The sequence below is a fragment of the Corylus avellana genome, chromosome 2, assembly GCF_965113065.1.
Source record: "Corylus avellana chromosome 2, dhCorAvel1.hap1.2, whole genome shotgun sequence".
In the NCBI taxonomy this organism is placed as follows: domain Eukaryota; kingdom Viridiplantae; phylum Streptophyta; class Magnoliopsida; order Fagales; family Betulaceae; genus Corylus; species Corylus avellana.
In genome coordinates this window covers 45223892-45244771 of record NC_142491.1, presented here as the reverse complement: position 1 = coordinate 45244771, position 20880 = coordinate 45223892, and the positions used below count along the sequence as shown (strand labels likewise).

Sequence of the window (20880 nt, the reverse complement as noted above, 5' to 3'; positions counted from 1 at the left end):
GTTAAAAAAACTATAGCACTTAAGATAAATTGGAATTGGATTTATACAATTTTGGAATATATATGATAAGACCAATTTATTATAGGGACTAGGTGAGGACCATAAGGCAAGTAATAAGACAGCTACATCGTCGTCTTCCGTTGGTTGTACATAAGACGACTCTGTCTGCTAGCCGGTTATGAGTTAAGCATTGACCCTACGCCATGGAGGGCCCGTGGGAGTTGAGTGAGTGGCTTAGGGAGATAGAAGGCAAATTAGTTTTGTTTTTCTTTTTGTTTTGTTTTTTTCTTCTTCGATTCAAAGCGGAGAAGGAAAAAAAAATGAGAAAATAAAAAATAAAGAAGGCAATTGCAAATTGGTCAAATAAATGATTCAATCCATTGAAAAAACTGTAGCTACCATAAATGAGTTTCGTACACGGGTTGCAATTATATTTTGTTATTCAATCCTTAACAAACTAGGATTTCTTGTATAGAAGGCAAATTAGGTTTTGTTTTTTGTTTTTTTTTTCTTCTTCTATTCAAAGTGGAGAAAATTAGTCAAGTAAATGACTCAGCCCATTAAGACAACATGACCACCATAAAAGAGATTCGTACACGGGTTGCCATTAGGTTTTGTTATTCAATTCTTAACAAATTAAGATTAGTAGTAATTAATTGCCTAAGTTATAGGTAATTTAGATAGTTTTATTAGGGCGGCGGTTGCTACAGCCACTTGCCTCTAATAACCCTTTCTTCACGCAATTCAAACAATTAATTATAAAATATTTCTCCAAATGTCGTGTTAAAAAAGAAGAAGTAGAAATTAAGTGGGTTTCCAACAAAAAAAAAAAAAAAAAAAAAGAAGTGTGGGACCCTATGTTTGTAGAAAGGCACTAGTGGTGCACAAACTATTACCATGAGCCTCCATCTCTCATTCCAGGAGAGTTGACGAATCACAGACTTACAATAGTTGTTGGTTCAATGAATCCATGGCCATTGGTCACAGCTTGGAAACTGTTGATTTTGTTGCTACCTTTTTAACAGTCCACACTACTTTAAACTTTTGATTTATTTATTTTGGGTCAAAGTGACATTTATTTCTATTTCATTCCTTAAAAAGAGTTCAAACATAAAGCAACAGGCAAACACGTCTTGTTGTGTGTGTTGTTCTTTTGTCTTGTTTAGGGCTCCAGTAAAAGGTATGTAATGGGTTGTTAGGGGAATGGCAGTTCTAGAGTAAGGCATGGGGTCGATTTTAATGGGTTGTTAGAAGAACACTTTTCCTTCTCTTGTATGGCTATGTTAAGACAACTCTTCCCCTTCCTCACCTTAAAGGACAAGGAGCTCCTTTACACGTGGATGATTTCAACACCATAATTGCTATTCATTTAGGCTTAAAATCACATATAATATGAACTTTAATGACCGAAAAATGTTGTTTTGCATTTTTTTTTTTAGTATATTTCGTCGACGTGTCATGCTCAATTCATTATTAAATCAATCTTAATTAAAAGAAAAACAAATTCAAGAGTAGATTTAACATTACACATCAGTTGAATATATTGAGAGAAAGCAAAATAGCATTTCTCTTTATTGTATTGTCATTTCTCGTCTAAAAAGTTTTCAAGGTTTTTTTAATGTGAAAAATAAAGGTATGAATTTATAATTTTGACAATAAAATGCAATACTTTTGATTTTATGACATATAAGTCGTTCCATCATATTTTCCATTCAAATTTTAATGGAAGACTTACCGATTATCATCTTCTCCACTTTCGCCCAAACAAAACATGTCACGTGTATTTAGATTCATGTTATCATATTATACACATAATTATACCCAACAAGCTTATAAATTTAGAAGAAAAAAAATACAAAGGAAGAAAAAGAGAGGGTGGAGATAGATCTCCACTTCTGCTGCCGCCCTCTACCTTGCAAAAAAGGTGGTGGATACTAGAACTCCACCACTAGCTACAAAAAAATGTTCAATTAGCAACGTTTGAAATAATGACATTTTTTGAACTCTAACTTTCATCACCTCTATGCAAGGATAGAGGGTGGTGTCGTGGTCAGCAGAATTGGCAAAATAGGTACCTGCCATGACTTGTTTATGACCCATTTATCCTATGCATGTTTTTTTATAATAAGGTTTATCTAGATGTTATAAAGAATAGTTACATGCATAAGTTGCTAGGTACCTGTTTTGCCAGCTGGTGTCCATCCGAAAAATGTTAGACATATAATTTTTTTTTTTTTTTTGACACGTTGACGCATGTGAATTGTTCATATGTCAATCACGACACGTCTCAAAATTTGTAAAAAAGTTGTACGAATACAAAGCTTAAAACTCAAACATTTAAAATTGACAAAATTAAAAACTCTTATCCTTATTTATTACAGGAACAAAATTCAAGAACTTTTGAGATAATTTTCCTTTTATTTTTTTTCTCCAAGTGCCATAATCAACTATCTAATGATCTTGATACTATCCCCAATTCTCCAATATAATAATCTATGTGAAAGGAAATTGCCAAACATAGTGGAGCATGAGAGTGTATTTGGAAATTAATGATTAAAGAACTTAACTCCTGACCTACTGGGCTCCTTCTCTTTAATCTTACGACAAGGCCCATATATGCCATGCGGTTGTCTCTTTAGGCCCATGGTTATATATGAAACCCATCGTTGATTCTCAAGATTATATATATTCAATTCATAAACTGGTTAGTTAGATTCAAAATTGGGTTATTAAAAAATATTGGTCAAACTAGTGATATTGGTTCGGAATTAAAGACTGATTTTGGAGTTTGTCTACGGATCTGGGCTCTGTTTCACATGAGCATGTGATATGGGCTCAAGTCATAGCTGACCCAACAGGTTTGAGACAATATTTCTTGGTGGTGAGGCCCAATTGCATTGCTAAATTCCCTTTTCATTTTTCTCACCATAAGTAATGGCCGAGTAAAACAAAAAAAAAAAAAAAGAGAAGTAATGGCTGAGTAATACCCATATTAAGGGAAGAGAATTGCTAATTAAGGTGTTCAAATTGCAGTGTAATTCGAACCGTCTAGACAAAGGGATTGTGAGCCCACCTATTTCGAACAGTCTAGAGTGTGTGATCCACCTGTCCTTTTTTGTTGACTATAATTTGGACGCCGTCACCCCAATTGTAAGATCTAGAAAATTTGCTATTTCACAGTAATAATGGCCTCCACTTTATGCACAAAAAAGCATCATGAGAAAAATTTTAAGAGGAGTATTAGTTTGAAGAGTAAGACGAGTTAATCCATCCAACACAATCTCAAATCCATTAATAATTTGATAAATAGAATTCCCCTTTTGTATTAGGCCCATATACGCACCATCACACCTTGGCATGATTACTTATTTGAAAGAATAGGATCCATATATTGAACATAATCCTAAATCCATCTAAATTTGATAAATATGACCATTTTTCATAATAGGTCCATGCCCAAATGTGAAATAGTTCTTATGAGCCCTAATTATCCAATCAGGTAAGTGGGTAGCCCAAAATTTGTTTAGACATGTGGGCCTCATATTAGCTCTCTCATATTTACCGTCCAAATTGCTAATAATCCAAACAATAAAATTGTTTGAAATTTCTATCCTCCAATAAAAAAGGTTAAGTTTGCTCAAGAAAAAAAAAAAATGAAGTTTTATGTTATAAGCTCATACTTAGAGTTTATTTGGGATTGCGTTTAAAAAATAGAACTTTTAAGTCAAAAAAAACTTTTGGGCAAAAGCTTCATTTTTAAGCTTTTGCTAAAAGTACGTTTTGATCATTTTTATATTTTTTGGACCCTTAAAAGCGCTTTTAATTTTTTTGACCAAATAAATACTTTTTTCTTCAAACGGATTTTTTGAGTGTTAAAAACACTTTTAATCCCCTCAAACGCAATCTCAAACAAACCCTTATTTGGAGCACGTGCCTTTTGATTCATCATATTTTAATATCCTTCATATATATAATTCTTGTATTTTTTTTTCAAAAGGAATATTCTTACTCAGGAAAAAAAAATTAAGAATAATTAGTGCTAAAATATCTTATAAAATATCGTCATTATTATTTTTTATAAAGAGAAGAAACTGCGTGCAGAGTTAACACAAAATTATATCGTGTTAATCAAAATTATATCCATTGTACCTGCTGAATGTAGTGTTCAAGTTTTTTCTCATGATCATGAAAAGATTGATAAACTGATTTTTTTTTTTTATAAAAAAAAAAAAATTAACAAGTCCATCGCTATAAAAGTTAATGCACCTCTTGAGCTAAGCGCTTAAGAGCATATATGAGATTGCAATACTGAGCAATATAGCTTTTAAAGTAAAAAATAACTTTTAGAAGAAAAAAAAAAGGGTTAAGTTTACTTCACCTCATGAAGTTTTAGGGATTTTTTAATTCGAACCCCAATGTTTAAAAATTGGCAATGTACCCCCATAATGTTTCAAAAACTTTCAATTCAAACTCTTCATTACTAATTTCCGTCTAATTGGACGGAAATTTTAAAAAAAAAAACATTTAGGATAATTACGTAATATTTTTTGTTAAATTTGACGGAAATTAGTAACGGAAGGTCTGAATTGAAAAATTTTAAAACATTAGAGGGGTACATTACCAATTTTTAAACATTGGGGTTTAAATTGAAAAATTTCTGAAACTTTATGGTGGTAAAGTGAATTTAACCAAAAAAAAAAAAAAAAAAAACTTCACTTTTAAGCTTTTTTCAAAAGTATGTTTTGACCCATTTTAAAGTTAAAAATTAAAAATAAATAAAATAAAAATAAAATAAAAAGTATTTTTAGAGTTTTGGGTGAGATAAATAAGCTTTTTTTGTAACTTTTTAAGTACTAAAAGTATTTTTTAAACTTATTAGGTCAATCCCAAACAGGCTAAGGGCATGTTTGGGTGCATTTGATGAGCCTAAAAGTGCTTTTAATACTCAAAAAGTTCGCTTAAAGAAAAAAATACTCGTTTGGTAAGAAAATTAAAAGCGCTTTTAATCGTCCAAAAAGCCTAAAAATAGTCAAAAAGCTAACAAAAGCTTAAAAATTAAACTTTTGCCCAAAAGCTCTTAAAAGCTCTATTTCTTAAATGCAATCTCAAACAGGCTCTATATCAACTTTGCATGACTACATAAAGAGTGATCTTATTCTTTGCACCCATTTTATACCCACTAATTTGACGTGTTTTAAGTGTTTTTTTTTTTTTTTGATTCTTTTTAAGTGACTTACATGAAAAGTCATTACTTAAAATATATTGTGTCAATCAGTGTAAAATAAGTGTGAAAAATATATTTCGTTCTTTGATTTTGCTTCTTTGCTTCCCGGTATTTGTTTTTAGGCTTGTTTCTGTCTTTGGTGTTTTTTGTTTTGTTGTTCTTGTGTTCTCTCTCGGTGGGTATTGCTTTTGGGGGTTTTCACTCAAACTCTCCTTCTCCCTGTTTGTTTGTGTGTGCCGCCGATTTCTTCCGCTCCCGCTTCGCTGCTCACCGCTCGTTGTCGGGTCTTTTCACGTGCCCCTCCCGCGCCAAGCTTTTTGTGCCACCTTCCGTGACAGTTTTCGGCCAGCTCGCGATCGGCCTCCTCCGGCTACCGTGACCCGCTTTGTGTGTTTTTCGCATTTATTTTCCTGTAGTTTTGTTTTTCTGTAATTTCTTTTCCTGCATTTGTTTTACTATTCCCTTTATTTTCCTGTATGGTTTTTTCTTTTTGCTTGTAATAAGGCTATCTCCTCCTGTTTTGTTGCTGCCTGTTATTACTGGTCCAAACCCTTAGGTTGTGGATGTAAACTTTATCTTGGCCTTTGGGTCGAGGAGGATGAGTATCGGTTTGGGGGTTTTGCTCTCAAGAACGCGGAATAAGCGCTACCTATGCATTAGATGGTGTCTATTTGATGCAGATCTGATTTTTAAACCTGATTATTAGTCATAGGTTAGCGGATGCTGTGTTATGGTTGATTTGGTCTGTTATTAATGACTGTATCTTTAGGCTATGATTTACTTAAGATCTTTTTGCTCTATTTGTAAGAGCTTTAGGCTCGCGACTTTTATCCATGAATGAGTATAATATATTTCAAAAAAAAAAAAAGTGTGAAAAATAGGTGTAGGTAGGAGTCAATTAAATTGAATAGGAGTCATATGAAGAGCTGTTACTTTATTCAATGCAAGGAATTAAAACAAAACAAAACAAAGATACTATATTAATTTTTTTTTTCTTACATGTTCACACAAGGAGAAGAAAAGAGGGAAGAAGAGGTCGATCTAATGACTAGGGGCGGAGCAGGTCCCCCCAAATATTTTTAAAATGTTATTAAAATATAATTTTTTATAAATTTATCCCCTCAAAATTATATTTTTGCCCCTTTTTAAAAAGTTTCTTTAGTTTTGTCCCTCCAAAATTATATTTTTGCCCACTTTTAAAATTTTCTTTTAGTTTTGTCCACTCTTTCAGCTTTAAAAAATTGAAAATGCCCCTATTTAATTAATGACTTTCGGTTCGCAACATTATTTTGGCTTGACTCTAATATTTATGGGAGCTCTGAGTGATCTCGTTAAGAGAAAAAGTTCACACTAAATGTACCTTCTTCTTTTTTAATCCTATAGATCTTTTTAATTTATTTTAAAACATAACTTTTGTATGCAATAATAACTTACAATTAATTTACTATGAAATTAAATTTAAGACTTATCTCTATTTATTTTAAATAAACATACACAAATACACATATAGAGAGATATTATATGTATCTATGTAGTCATATATTCAGGTAAGTTCTTCCCCCCATAATATAAATCCTAGTTCCACCTCTGCTAATGATTTTTGCTTCATGAGACGTGATTTTCAGTCGATTGAACCTCCTTGAAGACGAGCCTTCTTGAAGACAAATACAAATCTAAACAGAAGTGAAAGTATTCTATTCATATATTATGCACCAAAACAAGGATTTGAAGGGTAAAATAGCAAGAAAATGCTTGTCTCACACAGCAAAACCAAATCGCATGCACGTTCCTAGTGTGTGCAGCTGTTCAATCATGATAGTTTTAAGCAGACGGTCAATGAATCTTCCTTCTTTCTCTTAGTGGTCCAAATCCCACAAAATGTCACCACATCAAACCTATATTCCAAGCATAATATATAATATATTATTTATTACGTGCAATAATTTATGTGGTGCTAAGAGAAACGATTTTATAATATAAAGAAAACGAATATATGAATATATTAACTTATAGTAAACAGATGAGGAAAAGGAGGAGATAGAGAAAGTTGAATACAGCAAGGCACACGTATCTTTGGACCCATTAAAAGTTTGGAAAAGCATTGATATGGCAGAAAAATAATTATGGAAATATAAAGTCTTTTGATTTTTTATTGGAAATTTCTTGCATACTTGTACCTTTTGTCATTGCCCCACTTGCACCTTTCTTATTAATTTAATTTCTTCTTGTCTCCTTTTTGATCTTTTCTCTTCTGGCTGGTTTCCTTTGGTTTTTTAATCTCCTATATATGTTTTCCAGCCTTGTAAATAGCATTGATCTGATCATGAGTGTTTCTTGTTGAGGGCATCTCTCTTGTGGAATCTGAGGGGACGTGACTGTAGAATTCTAGAAGGTTTTTTTGCTACAAATTAAAGAGATAGAAGAAGAAGAAGAAGCAAAGAGCAGATATTGGTGAGAAAATTCTGGTGTCTAACTTATTTGATTGATTGGTTCAATCCTAGTCATATTTGTCATCAAGCGGTTCTCTCTGACATCCTCTGCCTTTGTCAACTCTATTTTGGCTTTGGTTTTAATCCGAATTTTCGGTGGTTTATTGGCGGAAGAGGTTGTCTGCAGCAGAGGCTTTTGTATATTTTTTTGGTATTCATGTCTCAACAAAGGCAGAACAAGATGGTGGGTGCAAACAATGCCGCACATGTAGGCGACACAACCCGCACCAAGATCTTTGTTGGAGGATTGGCTTGGCAGACTCAAAGGGATAGCTTGCAGCGTTATTTTGAGCAGTTTGGAGAGATTCAAGAGGCTGTTGTCATCCTTGACAAAAATTCAGGAAGATCAAAAGGCTATGGCTTTGTAAGCAGCAGACCAACTTGATACATGTTCTTTCTATAATTCTATATATAGTATGATCTAAAAGTATTAATCATATGTGGGTGGCTTTTAATTAATTAATCTCTCATTTGATTGATTGATTTGTGTTTCTTAGGTAACCTTTAAGGATCCGGAATCAGCCATTAGAGCTTGTCAGGACAAGTCTCCTCATATTGATGGAAGAACAGCAAATTGTAACCTTGCAGCCTTAGGGGCACAAAAAAACTACCCAAGTACCACTCCTCAACGAGGTTGGAAAATTTTGAATAATTTTATTTCTCATATGTTATGTGATAATAGTTTAATATTTGACCTAGATCATCAAATTCATTGTATATATATATTGATATTCTTATTTATTTGTTATTATTACTGCCTGCAAAATAAAAAATAAAAAATTGCAGGAATGGAGAAATTCAGATCATCTTTTAGAACCATGGCTCCAGTTCCTTATCAAGGCACCACCACCTCTACATATTTTCATCAACATGTTCCCCACTACGCATTCCCACAATCAGCATATGGGTAAACAAATAGATTCAAGGAACAGAAAAATTACTTTCTTTTTCATAATTAATTATATGTATCTGCATAATTTTTAGCCACTTATTGTCTTCTAAATGTTTTACCTTCAACATTCAGGTATCCTTATTACCCACAAGACATGTTTCCGATGGTTAGTTTTTTTATTTTTCATTTTTCATCTTTCCTGAAAAAGCTTTTAACTTTTCACTCTTGCTCACAAATTCTTGACTTAGCAGTCATTGAGACATATAATTCAAAATTGATAATGTTGATGAATTTTTTTTTTTTTTTTTTATTATAAGTAATTCAATGTAGGGCATCGTTCTAGCACACAGAAAATATACAAGAGAATGTATATGGCAGGCAGCAGTTGTATCTTGATTCTTGCACAATATTGACAAATTCTTGATCACAGCAACTTTTGATTTATAATCAATACACTGCCTGATGACAACTTTTTTCATTTGAATTTACTGGTGTTTGTGCAGAACTATTACAATGCATATGGTGGTGGCCAACAGTTGCCATCTTATTACGCCTTTGTAGCAGCCGGGTCTCCTGAAGCCTATAATTACTATCCCTTCCATGCCCAATATGGACATGAAAGTCCTCTGCAAATCCCCAAAACAACACAACATCCTTATTTGCCTCCCACGTCATCAGTTTCCCCATCTACCACTGCAACTGGTTGAGTCTCTTAACTTCTACTGCATAATTTTATGATGACTTAAATTTTCTTGAAACCACTCTTATTCATGAATGCAGCAATACCAGGCCCCCCAGCAGCAATTGCTGCCGCAGGAGTGCCAGGAACAGAAACAGCCTCTGAACAGAATTCATCAGCATAATTTGAATGACAGAAAGTTATTACGTTACAAGAGTAGAAGAGTCCAATAGAAAAAAAAAAAAAAGCAGAAAGGATTACAAAGGATCATAGATCATAGCAGATTAAAGAAAGGAACAGTTTTTCATTATATATTCGTTTCCAACATTCCTGAGCAGGTGGGTTTGCTGGGAAAAAGTAAACAAGCATAGAAGACACTAGATATAGTTCATTACACAGGCATTTTGCATGTCAGTCTAGTGTTTTTTTCTTTTTGACTTGCAATGGATTACTACAAGTATCTAGATTTAATTTTAATACACATTTTTAGATCCATAATCTCCATCAGGATATTGCTTTCACATCCCTGATCTTCATATTTGTTAGTTTACTCAATATACAATTTTATCCTGTAAGCAGTAAGTTGAAGGCCGACAAATTAAGGGTGTCTTGTTCAAAGGAATTCTCCACACGTAAACGTTTCTTTCCAGTCACTTTCCTTCGACGCCTTTTCTGCTCTGGAAATTTCCTTTTGGATTTGGTATGTTTGTCCGAATCCAATGAGGGAGTGGCATGCGTAGGCCTTTTGTGATCAAACTTGTACGAGTTTTGTTTATAATTCGTTACAAACTCTGGAAAAAAAGAAGTACTACACTCCATCTCTTTCACAACAAATCCAAACATTTCCAACATCAAGCAGCATCTTCATAATAATATCCAACTATCAAAAAACTGACGCCGTAGAGATTTAAGATTGAGGAAAAAATAGTAGGCGTTCGAGGTGCACACAGAGTAAATCTTCTCTAGAAAATGATAAATTATTATTAAACTTCGAATATCAATTTAGCCCACAAGCCCATCTTAAATAGCTAACCAAGAACTAAAATTACCAACAATTACCAAGATCTAAAATCCCCCCTAAAACACTAATCTTTTTTCTTTTCTTTTTTTGGTGCCTTCAATCACCGATTTGGAAGAGAAAACAGTAGAATTTGAGGCCTAAATAAGCTATCCCAATTTGGGTCATATACGCAATTTTGATGCGTAGTAAAAAGTTATGCCTAATTTATTGCATAGCGTGTATGCATGAACAAAATCGAGCTCAACTTTGGTAGGAAAAAAAATAAAATAAAATACACCCCTTCTCCTTTTGAGTAAATGGTCCCACATTAGTATTAGCGTTTTGTGTAATACGTAACATTACTATTTCCTTTTTTACTCGGTCAATAAGAACATTATAGATGCTTTGACAAGAAACTTGTCTAGCTAACTTCTAGTTAAAGTTTGAAGTAATAGTAAAAATCATATTTTTAATCCTATAATTATTTTACAATGTTGATATGGCAGTCCAAATCCAATCAATCCTTTAAAGGTTTTTTTTTAAAAAAAAAAACAAAAATTTATTTAAAAGTTAGTTGAGACTGACACATCAACATTATGTGATAATTTCATAATAAAAATGTAATTTCTAATATTAGTCGTATGATTCAACCCTTTCATCATAACTTCTACAACAGCACTGTTGACCACCTACAGTTTGTAAAAACCACATAGGATGAACCTTTCCCAATGAAACCACTCCACATTCGCCTCATACTTGCTGAAAAAGCCACTCTAGCTTCCAAAATAAAATAATGAGAGCTGACCCCATTCTGCCTAAAATATTTTTCTCCAGGTCAAATTAACCAAAGGGTAAAATTTAACTAGTAAAAAAATCTCATAAAAATTCTTTGAATTGGTTATCATGCTGAACAGATCAATAATGTCTTAAGCCAATAGAACCAAATCAACATTAAGATTCAGCCTTCATTCATTTGTTCAGCCATTTCATAGACCACTTCAAAGAAGCTACGACAACATGATCCAAAGGCCAAGAGGGCCCTTAAACAAAACATTTCCCAAGTTGGGGAGCTGTGTGAAGATGTTAAAGGTGGAAGCACTGGCATAGTAAAATGGCAGTTTGGTGGCATGGCACATGGTGGAGCAGCAGTACTGTTGAGTGGTGGCTATGGTGGTGGTGGACCGGTGGTGGTTGTTGTGGCCAAATTCACAGTTTAACGAAAACCGGACCGACTCTTCAACATGGTACTTTTGTGAAAGACAAAACATAGCGGCAGGCAGCAAGCAAGATTCAAGTTAGATTGGGTGACTACCAACAAAAACACAAAAGGAGATCATGAAGAACAGACAAAGACAAGTTTTCTTCTGAGAAATTCAAGTTGTTAGAAACAACAGACGGGTATTAGTTTTCCTCGGGACCATCCTCCTTACAGAATTCATCACATTGTGCAGCAGAAATTAAGCCATTGGGAGCCTCAAAATCCCATCCAACTCTACAGCTAAACAAAATAACCCATAAATTATCCCCTCTGGGCAAAACAGGATGCCTGACTGCAACGCAAGGAACAAAAGGATGGACATAAACGCCACAAGTACCTTAAAATATTTCTGTAACTATGTATATATGTAAATATAAACTATCAGCGGTAAATCAGTCCGGGAACACATGGAAGGATGATTCAGGGCAGTGGAGGGCGAGGAGCACGGGGCCGAACAGGCGTCTTTGACGGGCTTACCCTGCATGCACATGAATAAAAGTCAGAAGAAACTTGGGAAGCAGGAAACTGAAAATACAAAAAGACAAAGTCAGTTATTACAAAAACAGTCTGTCACACCAACCTTATCGGCAATGATCCCAAAACCACACCACTACAGTTAAGAGCTGCAATTGCACTTTCAGCCTGCAAGAGTCAAAAAAATACAAAACAACAATCACTCTAAAAGCACAGGATTGATCAATAATCAAATCAAGCCAAAAGCATGACTCTACAAATTCATAGTAGCAAACTCTTGAGGTTTTGCAAACAAAAGCATGTTCACCATTCAAATCAATTTTTTATATCAACAGATTTTGCTAGGAAAACAAAAGCAAGGAGCCAAGTGTAGATTAATGTTATATCATAAAAAGGGTAGAAACTGACCCTAAGGCACAATGATGGCAATATAAGTGGTCCAAGAACTCATGACAACTCTCACAAATCCATATAACATCCCTTTGGAAAGGATACAATTATATTAATTGTAACCAGACCACGTAACAAACATATGTATGTGTAATCTATATCACATTAAGGACAAAAGATAGAATTACATGGCATGGTAATGGGAAATGGGAAATCAAGCGAGATTGTGCCAGGGACAATATGACAACTGGGTAAAAAACCGAGAAAATAGACCCGTGAGAATGTCTTGATCAGATAGTAGTTCAGACCACTCGTCCAAGGACTTGCTTCACTTATGAGCCAAATTACAGATGGCAATGAAGGGCCTTAGTGGACTATGGACATTGGACTTTAATCCCAGGAGTGGCAATTACAAGGTTGGCGGATGTATCTAGCTAAACCACCAGGACATATTTAGAGATTCACAATGTGGGGGGCTGTCATGCTATATCTAATTGTATCTCAAGATAGAATCAATGTAGGGAATAGTTCTCACTCATGAAGATAAAAAACCACATGTAATTCTACTATCAGGTTCCTATGCCAGTACTTGCAAAGAATGTCCTTAATTAGAAAATTTTCAAAAACAAAAGAAAGATGCAAAATATTCCAAATATATATATCCACTTAAAAAATTAACTCATAGACTTAAATCCTTCTGGCTGCTGGAGCATCCACAGGTTGTAGACTGAAACAAATATTTTTCTTCTTTCAGTTTTTTAAGTTATATCAATCTCAAGAAAGATGTTATGAGAAAAAACGACAAAGCCATTGATTTCATGACAGAAACATCTAGACAATCATGAAAAGAGCACCCACAGCTTGCATACTGACACAAATATTTTTTGTCTTCATTTTTTTTCAAAGTAATATATCGATTGTAGGAAAGATGTTATGAGGAAACAACAAAGCCAGTCATCTTTTATGACACATTGCTAGGCAACCAAAAAGCATATAGCAAAGATGACAATGGTTAACTTATCGACAAAACAAATGAATGTCATAAGAAGTTATAGGTGACACTAACATAAAGTAGTCTACGCTACATGCAAAGAAGTCCATTGACTGCAGCAAATACAGCATTTAAGCGCAAAGAGAAGCAAAAAAATATACAGCCAGCTTGCATCCTTCAACTAGCCCAAAAGTCATCACATGATCCCTTTGATACACCTTGCACCCCAATTGAGAGATCCATGTGCCAATCTCGTATCCCTGCCTAAAAGGTTGACTCCACACAAGGTACGTACCAAAGAGCTAGATATCCCTACAGATGCTAAGACCCCGAAACATCATTTTACAAACAACTATACCTGAATGCTAATAGCTATCCTCAGCTGAGAGAAGGGACTAGGGTGCATTGGTTGAGCAGGTGCTTATTAATAGCATGTATCAACAGCTCAGCTGCCAGCTAATAGGATAACTTCAAAGTCTTCTATTGGTCAAGAAAAAGCTCACTCTTTCATGTGTATGCTGAAAACGTTTTAAAGGGGAGAGGTCTACTTGCTCTTGAAATTATAGAGAAAGAGAGCCTCTTAGGTGCCCATGGTATCATAACCGCCAGATGCAAAGTACAATAACTCGGGAAACCCATATCTCCTAGTCTTTATGGCTCACAGAATCAAAAACTCCACAGGCCAACAGAGCTATATCAATAGACCCACCTAATCAGTCCTTCATTAACAACTCTACAGGCCTTGTTTGGCATGTCACTTGATCTCCATTCCTCTCATTGCCGAAGTGTTGCTCTACTTCAACCTAAAGTGCACTTCCTACAAATCACAGTATCCTAGCAAAAATTTCAAAGTGACCCCAGTGAGTAGGGAATTTTCTAAAAATAAGATGATGGAGAAAAGGTAAGCGGTTTGAAGAGGCAGCAATTGAGTGAGTTCTAGGACCTCCAAGGAGAGATGCAACACCAGCTGCTCCCATCCACAGAATTTGTTAAAATTACAGAACTACCAAATAGGAAGAATAGAAGAAAGGACAAAACATAAATTATCTCAAGGCTGTGATGTATGCAAAAAGACATGATTATCAACGACTTATTGAAAAAAACCAATAATAGAACATGGGAAAAGCATTAGAAGCTATCTATCACTGTATCTAAAGGAACAAAACCATTTGGTACCAACTCAACTGTTGAAGCCACGTCTCATTTTCTTGTTACTAAACTATCCCAAACTTGTTATAAATAATAATAATAATAATAAAAATTAAAAATTAAAAATAAATTATAAAAAAAAAAAAAAAAAAAAACTAACTTATACATCATAATTTAACTGGTGCAGCACTTGTAACTAAAAGGTCAAGATTGGAAATCATTAGGAGAAATAACCAATCCTATATCTTCCCCTCCCTCCCATAAGCTACAAATTTAGTTCCTCTCCAAGATCCAATTTTCACTCAATTTGCAAATCTTAACATACCAGCATCTCTTAGTGCACACAGCCAATGCAAGTGAAAAGCACGCATCCTTCTGGTCCAAAATATTTAAGATACATTTTCTTGAGTTGAGTATTTTCCAAGATGCAATTACTAATAACATTAATAATGCCGATGTAATAATCTTATGGCTCAAATCTCCAATTACTGCCATTCTCCATGTTTATTAGTGTCTGCAACCACACTCGTGGTGTAAGCATTTTTCAATCAACAATTTAGTAAGACAAGCTTAGTGGAGTTAAATTACTTTCTGAAAATGGGAGCACCTACAGATAATACTGATATTATATAAATCTCGCACAAAAATGTGTAATAAAATTCTTATAATGCAATGACATTCTATCATAAAGTCTACGGTCTACTACAATTTCTTGCATAAAACAGTTGGAGTATCCCCAATCCCAATATTTCTGAAAATGGGACCCCCTACAGATAATACTGATATTATAATCATATAAAGCTAGCACAAAAATGTATAATAAAATTCTTATAATGCAATGACATTCTATCATAAAGTCTACGGTCTACTACAATTTCTTGTGTAAAACAGTTGGAGTATCCCTAATCTCAATATTTCATAAAATAGGAACAAAATCATGAATCCACATCATATTTAAATATAAAAATAAAACTTGTTTATCTATACGACCAAACTACATTTTCCATGTCCCATCCACATATGCCCATATTTGACATGCTCTTTCCCATATTCAGCATCAAGTATTCATCACCTAATTTCATATAAATAAAATCCTACATAAACCGATGGCCACTCAAAATGTTGAGCAATGAAAACAAATAAAAGGCTGTACGCAATCTATTTCAAATTAGAAACTCATAGCACTAGCTGTTCTGCATTTTTATGTCTCATACACTTTTCTTTTCTTTTTTTGATAACCAGAAACCCCTTCAAGGGAGGACCACTTCGTGTACCCACTCATCTCGGGTAAACCTCGTACCCATGTAAAGCGCCCCTTCCACACAGATCAAGTAATACTCCAGCTTCACCGGTGGCCTAGCCCAAAGAAATTCTTTGCACCCAAAGGGATTCAAACCTTATACCGAATGGAAATGCCACCAAGATCAAGGCCCTTACCACTTGAGCCAACCCCTTGAGGTTTTTTTATGTCTCATACCCTTCAAATAATATCTTTAAAGATCCATAGCTGCTTTGAACAGACAAATGCTTATACCCAAGATTTATCTTTATTTTCCTTCACAAGACATTATAATTGCCATTCATGAAGCTGCTGCTTCATTTGCAGTAGTGGAAACTTAGGTATGCTAAATATATTTTAAGAATGTCTTTAAGGACTCCCCAATATGTAAAATAAAAAGTGAGCACTCTAACAAAGAGATGTGAGCTCAAGCAAGTTATTGTGCTAAAGGGCTTAAACAAAAGACCCAAAAAAAATGAAAAAATTTAGATAAGAAATGGACTAAAATGCCAAGCTAGAATTGCCGATATAACTTCAAAGAATATGGACATTAATGTACATATCTGGCTTCAAATAGTTAGAACGCACACAGGCACTAAAATATTCAGTATGCAAAGGTCAAGGGTTCATAGGTAATTACCATCGTGAACTCAACAAAAGCAATACGAGTTGAATGATGATAGTCTCCAAGTAGCCTCAGGCGTTGAACCTGTGCAGGGAAGTACTGTTCAATAAGTTATAGATAAGAACTCAGGCACAATAAACATTTTGAGGTTTCATTAAACAAGGAACTCTACACACCTCTCCACAAAGTGTTTCAAAGAAAAATTTGACATCTGCTTGGGTGACCTGCATCAAGTGAAGAAATAAATAAGGAATAAATGAGCCAGTTACTTGAGGCCAAGAAAATGGGCACATGCTGGCCCTTAAATACACTAGAATTATGATAGATATTTCCAAAATTACCTTCTTGTCGATATTTGTGCAATAAATAGTTCTTGAGCACATCTCACGTTCATCTTCAGACTAACAATCATAATAACATAGGAAAGCCGCAAAACAGAAAAGCGATACAGAATTAGCACACACTGGTAATGATTCGGTTTCTAGAACTGACAATACAAAAGAAATACATTCATAATGCGAAGAGAAGCGCAACAATCGACAATATATGTAGTCCTCACCCTTGGTAAAAATGTTGGATTGACTGGTGAAATTGCTGTTTTGGAAGGCAGCACTCTTACTGGGTAGTATCCAAGCATAGTCCCTGACAGATTCAAAGCAGCTCTTGCACCCTCTGAAAGCATGTTACTGTCAGTAGAATAAAACAAGACATGTATTCTTAGCTGTATATGAAGTTGGTAACCTTGTGATAATACCTTCATCAGTAAACTCGATAAAGGCAAAACGGAGAATGGAGTTAGGATCACCACAAACACGACAATCAACAACCTTTAGCCCAAAAAGACAGAAGACCGTCATAATCATAATCCATCACTATAAAATTGAAAATCATACGAGTGAGCAAAATAAAATAGTTGTTACCTGCCCGCAATTAAGAAAGAGAGCTGCAAGCTGCTCTTCAGTAACCTATATGAAAAACAAGGAGAATCAATCTCCGAAGATAAAGAATGCAAAACAAAAATATAAACTATATAGGGATATAGTTTAGACAATTCACAAGCCAGACATAACTCTTTACCTGTTGATCAATGTCAGAAACATAAACAGTTCTCCTAATCATCGCCTCTCTCTGTGCCGGAGACATTCTACCGTTCATCCTTCGCTTCCCCTGACTATAGCCATTCTTCCTCTACAAGATGTCAATAAATCAAAACAATCAGCTAAAACAAAGCGCCACATAACCAAAGTATGAAAATAAAAGAATGAACCAAGAACCATAAGATAAACTGCAAAGTAACCTGTTCTACACTTGATTATCAAGGAAAAAGTGTAAAGGAAAATGCATAAAATTTTAACACCTTCGTAAGTTTCACTATGCAACACCCTTGAAAAAATCCACTGCTACATGGTCAGAGTTTTTCATGAAAATACAACTCAAAATACTATTTTTCTTTCGGTAAAATAATATTCATAGCGTTATTATCACTACTTATCCTCCATTTTCTTAAGCAACCAAACAGCCTAAGAAAGACAGTAAAATAAAAACACACATACCCTTCTGCCACTGAGTCCATTGGCATTGCCAAAACCATTAGGCACTAAATAATCGTTAGGATACCCAAACCCTACAACACCACCATCAAAGTAACCATGATTCTTGGCAAGGGAGGGAGGCACAAATTCCTCGGCCATGGGATTCAACTTGGACAACAATTCCTCCAAATCCCTCATATCCCTCTTAAAACTCTCACCCCCATCCTCTCCATTCCTCACCACCACCCCATTTGCCCTCTGATTATTATTGCCATACCCACCACCGGACTTCACCATCCCCATCTGCTGGCTCTTGACCCCATTGGAGTCAAACCCATTTGCCATCTGACCCATCTGAGCCTTGTAATTGCCTGTGGCCACTGAGAAAGTCGTTGCTGCTGTCCCAGCTGCTGGTCTTTCCTTCTGATCATTCATGTTCTCGATGGGATCATTTCTGGGTTTAGATTTTTCAAGATCATTCTGGGCATTCGAGTCCGATGATGATACTGCAGTAGTAGTATTCTCAAAATTTTGACTTGCATTCTCAGCAACCGCCATGATCACAGAGACTCTTTGTATCAAAATTGTCTTTCCAATCTCTTTCAGATTTCTCTGTAATAATTTCGTATGTAACTGATCAGCTTCGCAATCTTACCAATATATAAATATTAAAAAAAAAAATCAATATTTTTAAGAATACCCAGATGAATATAGTCCATCAACACATACCTGGCTTATCTAAAGCATTTGCATTGAAATAAGACCAAACCCAGCTCGAGATCGTTTAGTATAAGAGATTAGGACCCCAGAAACCAAAAAGAAAAAAATAAAATAAAAAAATACTCTGCAGATTGATAAGAAAGTGGTTGAAATGAAACAGAGCACAACTTTTTTTTTTCTTTTTTATTATAATATATGAAGTATTTTACTCAATGAGGATCTTTCCACAGCGAGAGAGAGAGAAAGAGAGCAAATAGGTGTTTTATTCTTCGGATCGTCCGTTTAAGCAGCACTGCCTTTTTGGACCTTCTTTCTTTTCACAACGTCCGAAAATGATGATGCATAATAGCAGGGGAAGACCCATAAAATCCAATTTTAATGTCTATTTCCGAGAATGCCCATGTGGATATGATGTACTGTGTCATGTATGATGTATGGCATGGTGCGTAGACCATGCATGTGTGACCTACATGGATGATGGATGAATGAGATGGTGTGTGTGCGGTACATGGGAACATATATCAGATTTAGCTGAAATTTTGGCATTGAGATCCCTATAATTCTTTTTAAAATTTAGATTCTTAAATTCATAAATTTTAGTCATCCATCTCATTTAAGTGTCTAAAATAAGTCATATTTTATAATTTAACCCTCATCCATCTCATTAAATGAGGAAGTTAACCTCATATATCTCATTAAATTCCAAAACATGACTTACGCTGAGATAAATAGCTAAGATTTATGAATTTAAAAATCTCAAATTTAAAGTAAATTTTAAGGGATCTCAATCCGTTGAACATTGAAGAATATTGGATTTGAGAGGCATATTCCATCCACAGTCAACAGAAAGTAATGGGACTATGGGAGAGTACATTAAAGTTTCTAAAATGATGTATCAAAAACAATAAGCAAAATTAGACAATGACAATGGCAACTAAAACCCAATATTGTCCCATTTTCCTTATTCGATTAAAAAAAAAAAAAAAAAAAAACTAGATACCCAATATTGAATTTAAAATTTTAGTTATTGAAAGTGAGAAAGTACTTGATTGCATAATTTATCACTAACCCGAACTGCTCTAGCATAGGGATATATATTTTTTTTTCTAACATTAAAATGCACAAAATAAGAGATTCGGATCTCCATAATTTTGTTGTTTGGAATACTAGCTATCTGAGCATTAGCAATAAATGTGAGAGAGTTTTTATGGAGTTTACATACCCTCGTCTTTAACAAATAGGCATGATGCTTTCACATTTGCTATTTAAATTACTAGCAATTCTATCAACAACATTATTGAAATATCTATCCCAAAACCAGTGTCTTATTTTAAACAATGCTTTTGAATTTTCAATAATATTTATTATCTTTAATTGTGCTCTAGCATGGGATACTTTTTTTCTAACATTAAATTACACATTTAAATGCACAAAACAAGATACTCGAATTCTCAATAATTTTGTTGTTTAAATTATTAGCAACCCGAACAACAAATGTTAAAGTGTATTTATAGAGCTCATCTGCTCTCAATTCCAATAAGTGGACAGGCTACGTACGTAAGACATGTTTGGGCAAATAGGTCTTATAAGGAACTTCTCACATTTGTTATCTAAATTATTAGCAATCCAAACAACAAAAATTGTTGGAATCTCTATCCCCAAACATGTTTCTTATTTAAAAGAATGCTTTTGAATTTTCAATAATATTTGTTGTCTTTATTTGTGTATTTTAGTGAGGCATTATTCTGAAAGGTGAATATAAGTACAAATTTGGCAAAAGAATTAGGATACATGACACAAATAATATTAGCTAAGACAATATATCTTTCATTACTCTGGTTATGCTATATTAATATTATGATCTTACCATTTTCTTATTATGACATATATATTTAAAATCAATGCATATATAGTAAAATTTATAGTGAAATGAATACTCCAAATTTGTAGGTATAAATAAAAATCTATAATTCTTGAAAATATTTTGGTATATTATTTATTAGAAATGTTTTTTATAAGCAAAACATAATCTGATGGGGATTAGTATTGTAACTACTATAATATCACATGTATTGAATGCCTGATTATGAGCCTAAATTTATTTGTATTCAAATTTTTTTTTTTTTTTCTAAAAGAAGTCATTTTGGTACATGAATGATTGAAAACTGATCTTATTGT

At 34.1% G+C, this 20880-nt stretch overlaps 2 protein-coding genes across 5 annotated transcripts; one reads left to right on the top strand and one right to left on the bottom strand.

The window, feature by feature from the left end:
* Positions 1-7433: 7433 nt before the first annotated feature.
* Positions 7434-9805, top strand: LOC132190697 (uncharacterized). 3 transcript variants are annotated; one of them, XM_059605760.2, is made up of 7 exons: positions 7434-7675; positions 7841-8077; positions 8211-8346; positions 8500-8620; positions 8738-8771; positions 9109-9307; positions 9386-9805. In XM_059605760.2, exons 2-7 carry the CDS (start codon positions 7871-7873, stop codon positions 9466-9468), a joined length of 780 nt encoding a protein of 259 aa, XP_059461743.1. In that variant the 5' UTR covers positions 7434-7675; positions 7841-7870; the 3' UTR covers positions 9469-9805. The 3 variants fall into 3 exon arrangements, with proteins under 3 accessions (XP_059461743.1, XP_059461734.1, XP_059461727.1); XM_059605751.2 differs by having other exon boundaries at positions 7828-8077; XM_059605744.2 differs by having other exon boundaries at positions 7648-8077.
* Positions 9806-11617: 1812 nt separating this feature from the next.
* Positions 11618-19017, bottom strand: LOC132180010 (polyadenylate-binding protein-interacting protein 12). Of its 2 annotated transcripts, none has more exons than XM_059592848.2 (11): positions 18712-19017; positions 18004-18594; positions 17528-17638; positions 17371-17415; positions 17205-17277; positions 17010-17122; positions 16792-16851; positions 16627-16674; positions 16466-16549; positions 12123-12184; positions 11618-12020 (listed from the first exon to the last, which is right to left on the bottom strand). In XM_059592848.2, the coding sequence occupies exons 2-11, from the start codon at positions 18538-18540 to the stop codon at positions 11963-11965; spliced, it is 1191 nt and encodes a 396-aa protein (XP_059448831.1). In that variant the 5' UTR covers positions 18541-18594; positions 18712-19017; the 3' UTR covers positions 11618-11962. The 2 variants fall into 2 exon arrangements, with proteins under 2 accessions (XP_059448831.1, XP_059448840.1); XM_059592857.2 differs by having other exon boundaries at positions 16466-16534.
* Between the last annotated feature and the right edge of the window lie 1863 nt (positions 19018-20880).